At 36.8% G+C, this 10,234-nt stretch overlaps 1 protein-coding gene across 1 annotated transcript; it reads right to left on the bottom strand.

The window, feature by feature from the left end:
• Positions 1-7,686: 7,686 nt before the first annotated feature.
• Positions 7,687-8,706, bottom strand: LOC141674433 (protein FAR1-RELATED SEQUENCE 5-like). The gene has a single exon (XM_074481140.1). It carries the CDS (start codon positions 8,704-8,706, stop codon positions 7,687-7,689), a length of 1,020 nt encoding a protein of 339 aa, XP_074337241.1.
• Positions 8,707-10,234: the final 1,528 nt, after the last annotated feature.

Below are 10,234 nucleotides of genomic sequence, written 5' to 3'. Positions count from 1 at the left end.
TTTCTCATCCTTGCTTGCTAGTACGTGTTGCATTATTTTTTATCAACAGGGAAGGAACCGTTTATTAAGTACTCCCTCCGTCCCTAAAAACGTTTCCTCTTTGTGTTGGACACGTTTACCAATGCACATTTTTTATTGTTAATATCTTAATACCTTATTAGTATTAAATATAAAAATTTCAATGTATTAAAGTACTTATAAATACGAATCTAACAAAATCACTCATGACTAAATTTGATCTAATATATTAGACGTAAATTAGTAGTCAATTGCTTATCACGAATAGTAACGAAAGTCAAAATGGGAAAAACAATATGGGAGGGAGGGAGTAATACACAAGTTACATCAATTTGACACTAGAGATGCACAAAAGGCCCACCGGGCCGGGTTTTGACCGGACCTTAAAAAACCCGGACTTTTACCGGGCCGGGCTTTTCGGGTTTTGACTTTGACCGGGCCGGGCCGGACTTTCCAAAAATGTCAGAGCCCGTTTGGGCCCTCGAGGTGGGCCTAACCGGGCTTTTTTTCGGGCCGGATTGGATCAGGCCGGACTTTTTTCTAATTTAAATCGGATCGAGTATTATTAGAGATTCCGAAGAATACATATGTTAGCAACTAGATCATCGTAAAAGTGTATTAGTTTACTTGGAATATTTTATGAAAATATTACTTCGTTGAAAACATTTAAGTTCGGCAAAAAATAAACATGTTTATGGAATAATACGTTTTATCATTGTTATGATAACAATGATATCCAAATATATATAGTGTACTTATTATATCTTCTTTCATTATTTATACAACGAAGTATATAAATAATATTATTATTCACAAATATGTATATATATACAGGGGATTGATCAAATACAAACTAAAATTAAAATAGAAACTTAGAACTAATCTAAACCATTAGATCTACCTAATTTAATGGTCTCCCCCTAATCACACCACCCAACTATCCTGCACCCTCCCACACCCAATTTCAGCTTTTTCCCTTCGTTTTTAATTTGATATTTCCCGTCAAACCGTAATTTTTTTTTAAAAATCCGATTTCACTTATTTTTCTACATCTCTCAACGATCGATTTGCATACCATATGTGTTATATTTTGAATTAATTTTAAAAAGAAAATTATTTGGTTTCTAATTTCCATTCTAAATTGGTTTCTATTGGAGTAACCTCCTATATATATATATGTGTGTGTTTAAAGTATGAGTGCCCTTCCATGTTCTAATAACCACCTGCCGCATTGTTACATTGCGGAAGCATAGCAGCTTTGCTTCAATGCGGGTTACGCATTGTTACATTGCGGGAGCTCACCAGCTTTGACTCAATGCGGCTTGCGCAATGCTTCATTACTGCAAATAATTTAGTTTTATTTTTAAATAATTGTAAAATAATAGATAATAAATATATAAATAATTTTAATTGATACATAAATTCCTAATATATTTATTATTTGGTTGTTATATTTTTATTTTGTATTTATATATTTCTATTAATAAATTCTTTATTTTAACAAACTATTACTTAAAACTCGCGAAATTACATAATAACCCCGGACTCCGCAATGACCCATTGCAACCCCCGCAATGGGTCATTGCGGAAGACGAGACCCCCGTTTCTTCCTGAAATCCCTAATTTCATAATAACAAAAACCTAATTCTCATCTACTCCGGCGATTTCAGGCGATTTCGAGCGATTTCAACATCTACTCCGGTGATTCAGCCACTCCGGTATGTTTCTCATCATCTACACATACGTATACATACACATATACATACACATAGTTACATACTACCGCAATGACCCATTGCTGCTTCCGCAATGAGCCCTAGATATAAGTGAATCATTTGTCTGGAACAGGGGCTTGAATACTGCTTCCTTTGTTTTTCCCCGGTCTTTAATTCTCAATGCTTTAATTTCATGTGTTTTTATGATAGATGATGTTATATTAGGTTGAATGTGGTTGTTCTTTAGGTATAATTATCAAGATTATTGTTTACTGTATTTCATCTCTTGGGTGTTTATATGTTTGCAATTTTATGCTTGGTTGGTTGCTGAAAGGGTAGATGAGAATTTGTTGTTATTGAATTTCGAGTTATGTTTATTTTATTGCTAAATGGTTTTCTGTGTATTTGATGGTTTTACTGTTGTTTCGAATTTGTGGGGTACACGAAGTGATTTACTCTGCACTCCTCTCACACATAAAATATTTGATAAAGTGAGATTTTTATACTCCAAAGCTACTACTAATTTCATCCTGGTTTATATAAGTATTGTGTTCGTGCAGTTGCATCGTGTATGTGTGTTAATTTTTTTCGTTTTAGCGAAATCCATTCTGACAGTCTTTAAGAAATGTTTGCAGTATTATTTTCCTAATAAGCAGTTATAGTGCTGTTCCATCTCTGATTTGTAGAATTAGCTTTTCAATTTTTACTTTGATATGTTTGAGTAAATAGAATCACTTTAACTATGTATGTGACCGGTTTAGATGCTTACTAGGCTCAAAGCATCTTGGTGCCAAGTGCCAACATTCTGGTCATTCAAGTGAGATATGTTGTATAAACGAATGATTGTTGATTGATTGATTGGTTGTGACTAGCTTATAAACGAATGAGTCATGCCGATTTTTCGGTAGGACTTAAAATAGAAAATAACGGTTCTATAAATGTTTCGTGTTTAAGTTGGAATTATATAGTATTTTTTATTGTGCACTTTGCAGTTACTATAAAGAATGAGTGCGGGCCTATTGTTGGATCTCTCCTGACGATGCAGGATGATCATATTAGTACTGCCATATGGGCTGGAGGTGTGCGGGATAAGCTGGATGTACGGCAGTACACAGCTAATCATCAGCAGTGGATACTTTCGGATCCCCAGCATGAGTTGCTGAGCCAATGGGGTTTCTCGGCTTTCACGAACAATCGTTCAGTTCCTCAAAACGATATTCGTTTGATAACAGCCTTAGTGGAATGGTACTAATTTTTAATCAATTTTCTCATTTATTTGAATCGTCACTGGCAATATTTGTGATGTTTGTGTATGAATGTAATTGCAGGTGGAGGCCAGAGACTAACACCTTTCACTTTCCATTTGGTGAGTTGACCATCACCCTCGAGGATGTATACATGATTATGGGCCTCCCTGTTAAGGGTCGTCCAGTTACTCATAGGGAGCTTGACGCTCCGAAGGCGTATTGGATGAGGGAATGGCAGGATGCAAGATTGGATGAGGTGGGGCGTAAAGATATGTATAGGGACGGGGTCAAGCTTTACAAATTAAGGGAACGATATGTGGAGCTACCAGAGGGGGGGCTAGAAGAGGATCTTGTGGTTTACACATGAGCTTATTTTTATACATCATTGGGGGCATATTGTTTCCTTCATCGAGTCGATATACCGTGCATCCGAGGTATTTACTTGTATTTGTTGCATTTCAGTTTTTAAATTTTAGTTTATAGCATCTTAGTCCTTCACTTGTCCTTTTTTGTTGATTTTGCATATGAAGCCCTGTATTCTCATTTATTTTCAATTTGACACTGTAATTCTTGTATTCTCATTTATTATCATGCCCTTATTTTGCCCTATATTCTTACTTACTCTGTATTTTCTTTGTCGTAGGTACTTATAACTCATCCAGGATTCACCTCAGATTAAATTGTATGCATGGGGAGCTGCTGTATTGAGCTATTTATTTAGAGGTTTGGCCAAGGCTGCTCATTAGAGTGCAACAACACTTAATGGATGCACGATGCTACTGATGTTGTTGGCACACGAGAGGTTGTTACCTGGTGCTCCTAAAATTGCACCTGGGGTGGAGCTTGTTTGGCCGAGGGCTTTGGCATGGGCTGAGCCGAACCCTGATCGGAGGGAGAACCCTCACCACCATACAGGTACTGTTCTTTTTTGCATATTTACTATTTGAACTCTCCTTCGAATAAACATTTGCATGCTTTTGAACTATCCAATTTCATATGTTCCCTTATTGTTTTGCTTATAGGTCAGTACCGAGGGGATTTTGACCGATTTGAGATGAGTTGGCTGATATGGGAGCCTTATCGGTTATTCTTTGATGCGGTGGACTATTCTGAGGAGCAATATGATGTCGAGCTGATGGATGCTTCGTATATGAGTCTCGGCCGTATTCCACTTATTTGCTTCGAGATTGTCGAGTATGTCATGCCGGACAGAGTCTTGAGACAGTTCGGTATGCTGCATCATATTTCAGATGATCCTATTGATATGTCTGCTCTGTGGAGGGACAGGTTATCTCGTTGGCAGAGGGACCAGCATATGACTACTCTGAGACAGTATCGGGATGAGTGGTATGCTTATCTTGATGGCCAGATAGAGCCCGTTGGAGAGGGGCAGTACGTGAGCATTGACCAGTATATGTACTAGTATAGGACCCATAGTAAGCTGAGGATTGCTCATTTTGTGGGTGTTGATTCACGTAAGATAGTGCCGCGTGACTGGTACTCTCAGCAGGACATGGTTGATGCGGTATGTTTTAGAGTTTAGATTAATATTTGAATCCTGTATTCATTTATTTCATTGTTGCATTTTTATAGGGCGTTTAGGTAGATGATTAATAGTTAATGATTTGTGTAGCTTGACTGTGGGATGAGGACATTGCATGCTATTCACAGCCACGATCCCCCAGACTGGTTCTATGAGTGCATTCCTGAGTTTCTGATTCATTATGATCTAGTCAACACTGAGTGGAGGGGTCCTGCATTCAGTAGACCCAGTTTTGATAGACCCTCACGTGCACAGGATATGCATATTGATCCAAGTGCTCCTCCTTCACCGCATAAACGTACACGTGAGGTGCGTTTCATTTAAGTCATTCCAAAATCCAGTCTACTATATTGAATGTGAATGTGTATATGATCGTTATCTTATCGTGTTATTGCAGGATTTTGCTTCTGATTCTCATGATTCACCTACACAGGCAGCCAGTAAATGTCCTCGTCAGGTACTTACTCGAGTAAGTTATTCGAGTAGTCTACTACACCGAATTATTTGTAGTTTGATCGAGTTATTGACATCTAATGTAGGATGAGACTGTAGTCCCTAACGCTGCGGCTATCCCTGTACATGTCTCTCATCCTGTTCAGATTGAGGTACTTATTCATATTCGCGTAGTCTAACTCTTTAGTTTTAAGATGTATATAATGTTTGATACTCAATGCATTTGTAGGTTACTGCTACTGCTCCCTCTGCTTCACAGTCGACCCCCCTATCCGCCCCCCTGTTGTTCAGTTTGATTTTGTTCAGTCTGAGGTACTAATCTTTAGTTTTAGAACTTTACTTTTTTTACTATTGTGTGTCTTATACATATTCGAGTATGTTATTCGAGTAGTCTAACTCTTTAGATTTAGAGGTGTATATAATGTTTGATACTCAATGCATTTGTAGGTTGCTGCTACTGCTACCCCTGTTACTCCTACTACCGAGCGCACTTTTGGGAGTTCTGAGTTGATTCCTGCTACTGAGTTGACTCCACTTGCAGATGGCATGGTGAAATTCGGTAGTCGTAGTGGTGTTATTCCTGATAGTTTGAGGATGATTCTTGATGTATGTATGTTGAATCATTCTATTTTTTATGTTTGATTCTTGCAGTACGTATTTTGAATATGTGTTTGAATTGATTCTCTAGAAATGTATTTGCAGATGGACACTGATGAAGACAAGTTGAAGGATAAACTGAGACGGGGTGGTCCTGGGCGGCGTGCTGATATGACGAGGCCATTGAAAAATAGGAAGATTTTTTGGCTATACAAGCACTGGCGGGGTAATAAGAATGATTTTATTTGGAGAGATCATAGGGGCACTGCTGGGCTTACTTGGGATTATGTCCAGAACTTAAAGCCCGAATGTGATTTAGAAAGCAATGTCGTGGATGCCTACATAGAGTTGTTGAAGGTTAGGGAGTCCATCTCGGGTCTGGAGCCCACGACTAAGAAGTTCTTCTTTAACTTCAGCTTTTTCGTGCAACTGTTGTTAAAAGATTATTGCAAGAACTTGAAGGTAAAACAAAAAGTACTTTTTAGTTCATGCGTTACTAAGTTAATGATAATTGATAACTCTTTGATTTTGTAGTTCATTTGATCTTTTATAATTGTTTCAATATTGCAGGCCCATCCCGAAGCTGAACTTTCAAATGTGTAGTTGGCCGGTCTGCATAGTTTATATAATTCATATGCAGTCCAGCGGATTGGGCCATCATTATTGGATTGTGACTTTGCTTTCTACCCTTGCTGCAATGATGCTCACTGGTTTTTGTTCATTCGGGACATTAAACAACAGAAGCTCCTTTTAATTGATCCTCTAGCTGAATGGGGGGATAGTCTTAAGAGTATTTACTATCGATATATATATGCCATGGTATTCTATGTTCTTCGTAATTACTAGTCAATTTACATACACTTGTCATTGTTGGTTACTAATTATATGAAACCAAACCTTTCTAGGAGTGCATAGTGCCAGCTATGTTGCATTACTTGGATCCTTCCAGATTTGATGGACATAAGTTGAAGGTTCATTTCGTACAGGAACGACCGATGCAGTCCAATACCCATGATTGTGGTGTGTACGTGTGCAAGTACATGGATGCTATACTTAATGGCATATCGTTGAGAGATGTTGTTTGGGAGCCTGTATTGGGTATTTGGACATTCCGGTATCGCATAACTTGGGAGCTTTCAAAAGGGCTCGCTAGACGGATAAGTGACTATGGGATCCAGCAGAGGAACAGGGGACTATAATTTATATTTTGGATTTGTTCCGGTGTTTTCTTTGTTATTGATTATGATTATTTTTATTGGATTGATGTTGCATTTAGATTTGATGTTGATTGGTTGGTTGATTTAGATTTAGTTGAAACAGGTTGGTAAGTTATAAAAATAAACGGAACCATGCCGTTTTTTTTCTTAAACTATGTAAATCACCCGCAATGTTGATGTTAGCAGTATAAAGGTCTGTGACCAGCTTTCTGCAGAAAACTGGCAAACACTAGGTTGCTTGTCAGTTTTCTGCAGAAAACTGGTCACAGACCTCAGCATTGAATCATTGCGGGAGAGTCATCCGTCGGAGTCCTCAACATTGAATCATTGCGGGAGAGTCATCCGTCGGATAATCAAAAGGATTATCCGTCGAGTGATATAATTCCTCATCCGTCGGAGACATCAGCATTGAATCATTGCGGGAGAGTTATCCATCACTAGTTCGCATTGACTAATTTAATGTCTAGTTCACTTTGTTGATTAAATCACTTTTTTCAAATTTTTACATTAATACTGCATATTTTAAATATTTTAAGAATTTTGGTGTTGGAAAATATTTTAAAAATATTATTATTACTAAACTCACTTTTGTTAACAAAAAGGGGCATTGAGTTTTGGGTGGAGCAGAGTACCCAGCAATGAGTCATTGCTGCAGTGAGACCTCTAGCAATGTCTCATTGCTGGGTGCTCTGTCACAATTCTCTTACAATATTTTAAGTTGGATAATAAGAGTTTTGGTGTTGAAAGTATTTTAAACAATATTAATATTAATAATAAGAGTTGGATAATATTTTTGTTAAAAAATAGCATTAATATGCAACATTAATATTATGTGTAAATTTAAATAACGTTAAAAGAACTAATGTACTACTTATCAACAATTGTTAGGTTAAAACCTAAAAATTTCTTCGATTATGCTCCTCCCTTAGGGGACAGTTTCTTGCATCATGTTCTCCTCCGATCGCCCCACAATAATTGCACTTTCGAGGCTTGATCTTGATCTTTGAAGTTGCCGTCTCAATTCCACTTTTATATCTTTTTGTTTTCTTCCTTCCTTTAGTTTTCGACGTTGGAGGATCAAATATTGGATCATGTTGGTAGTCCTCTTGAGTTTTTGCCTCATGGGTTCTTTCTCTACGCTCTTCATTCGTAAAAGCATCTTTCAAGTATCTCTTCTCTCTATCAATCACACCCATTAAGTATTTATACCGTGAAACAGAACAACTACCGGAAGCAGCTAAATCTTGAAAAGATTTGCACAATGCACCATACCTTAATGGTTGTGATGCACCATCATTACCAATATCGGGAGGAGCATATGGAAGAGGCCCCACAATTTTGTTGCCGTTCATTGTCCACCTACCCATGATGAGACTTTCCGGTATCTTGATTTTTTGTTTTTTGTCAAGATAACGGATTATGTGTTTGCAAATCATCCCGGAATGTTCAAACTTCTTACACGAGCATCCAATTTTTTCATACATGAAAACTGTCACTCGATATTTTCTTCTGCAATTCTCCGGCAGGGTAGCCTTCTCAACCAAATACAGTTTCGACATATAAGTTTCATTGTTTTTGACACTGTTCACGATGTAACATGTACTTTTCATAAGCTCCTTTTGAAACCGTTTGAACATTTCTTTCGTGTAGATTTCGGATGCATGCATTTCCAAGGATGAGTGCAAAACTAATCTCCTTTCCAATTGTTCGCTGTCATAATCGGCTTTAACCTCCTTCAGATATTGTGTCTCCAAAGCCTTTTGGGAGTTCTCAATGAATTCCTTCAAACCGGTAGATGATTGCACATATTCATCAAAAAAAGAATTTGTAGACTCGCTTCTTGAAGTTGTAGTCATGCCAGCGGAAAAATGTTGCTTCGTGTAAGCACCAATCCATTGAGTTCTAATAGCATACATGTCATTTAACCAAGCATGATCCTCAAGATCGTACTTCTCGACTAATTGCTCCCATTTACCTTCAAATTATGTAGGTGTCAACGACTTGTACACACATGCATTAAACTCTGTCTTGAACTCTGGATAATTTGTGTACAAATAAGACAACTTCTCGGGAAACTTACTACTTATATGCCATGTACAATACGTATGCTTTGTTTGTGGCATAGGCATGACCTCGGCAATGGCATTTCCCAATGCAATGTCTTGATCAGTAATAATTGTTCGAGGCGGTTTATTATCGACGGCTTCCAACCATGTTGTTAGGTCCCAATTTGTTTGTAGAAGGGGGGTTGAATGCAAACAATACCGTTTAAGCGAATAAAATGCGGAACAAAAAAGTGAAACAAAATTCAAGTTAAATAAAACTTTTATTAAACTTGAAAGGTATTACAACTACGGTATCGGTTACAAGGGATTAATCTCAAATCAATTATTATAAATTTAGAATAAATTCGACATGAACTTTTTCTATTTTTGCAATTAAAAGATCAAATGCTAAATGCGATTTGAGATTAAGTTCTAGGGATTTTAATCCGCTAGATTGATACACAAGAACAAGATAAAGATTTCTAGTTGATTGGATTTAACTTTACAATCTAGAAATTTAATCTTGAAGAAAGCAGATGAAAAATGAAAATGTTTTGCCTTTGTTTTCTGCTTCTTTTTCTCTTGACTTGTGTGTTCTGTATGTTGAATAATTGCATGAATAACTTCTGCTGTGTTTTGTTGTTTAAGTAAACAAAACAATCCAGTTGAATCAGCAAGACTTTCGGCAAGACAATCAAATGAACTGGCATGACAATCCATTTGAACTGGTAGGACTTTCGGTGAGACTATCCTTTTGAACTAGCAAGACAATCCCAATAGTTAGCAAGACAATCAGAATGAACTAGCAAGACTTTCGGTATGACTATCAATTGTCATACCGATTGTCATAGTAGTTCAAATCAAATTGTCTTACTGAATTATTAATAGATTTTAATCTAATAACAATTCTGAAAATCCTTAATATTAATTTTGAATTAATTAATCAATTAATTCAATTAATCAATAAATTAATCTTTGCAGATATAATTTATTTTCTTAATTAAATTATATGACTTAATTAATTAATAGAGAATTAATACTAATCTTGAGCAGCAACCATTCTTCTGAAAATCTTCTGAAAATTACTGTCAATTATGAATCAATTCCACCACTTCAATGTTGACACTCGATGTACTGTCTGGTTCATGAGTGACTAACTTCCGTGATGTTTCTTCAAGCCTTGACCTTGATACTCTTGATTTTCTTCAGACTAAATCCTTGTAATTAATTGATACCCTGACGAGATCTCTGTCATTTGATTAAATCCACAATTCTGATTTATATCACTGAGGCTTGATCAATTTCTTGAGCTTCTTCCAGTGAATTAAGTCTTCAAGTCTGTAGATGAATAATGTTTCTTAACCCTTTGACAAATGTTACTATATGAGATCTCTCTGAC

The sequence above is a fragment of the Apium graveolens genome, chromosome 7 (genome assembly GCF_009905375.1).
Source record: "Apium graveolens cultivar Ventura chromosome 7, ASM990537v1, whole genome shotgun sequence".
Classification (NCBI taxonomy): Eukaryota; Viridiplantae; Streptophyta; class Magnoliopsida; order Apiales; family Apiaceae; genus Apium; species Apium graveolens.
This window is presented reverse-complemented; position numbering and strand designations above follow the sequence as displayed.

Excerpts from the sequence above, each read along its gene's own strand:
- LOC141674433 (XM_074481140.1), bottom strand. The coding sequence starts at position 8,706 with ATGTATGCTATTAGAACTCAATGGATTGGTGCTTACACGAAGCAACAT.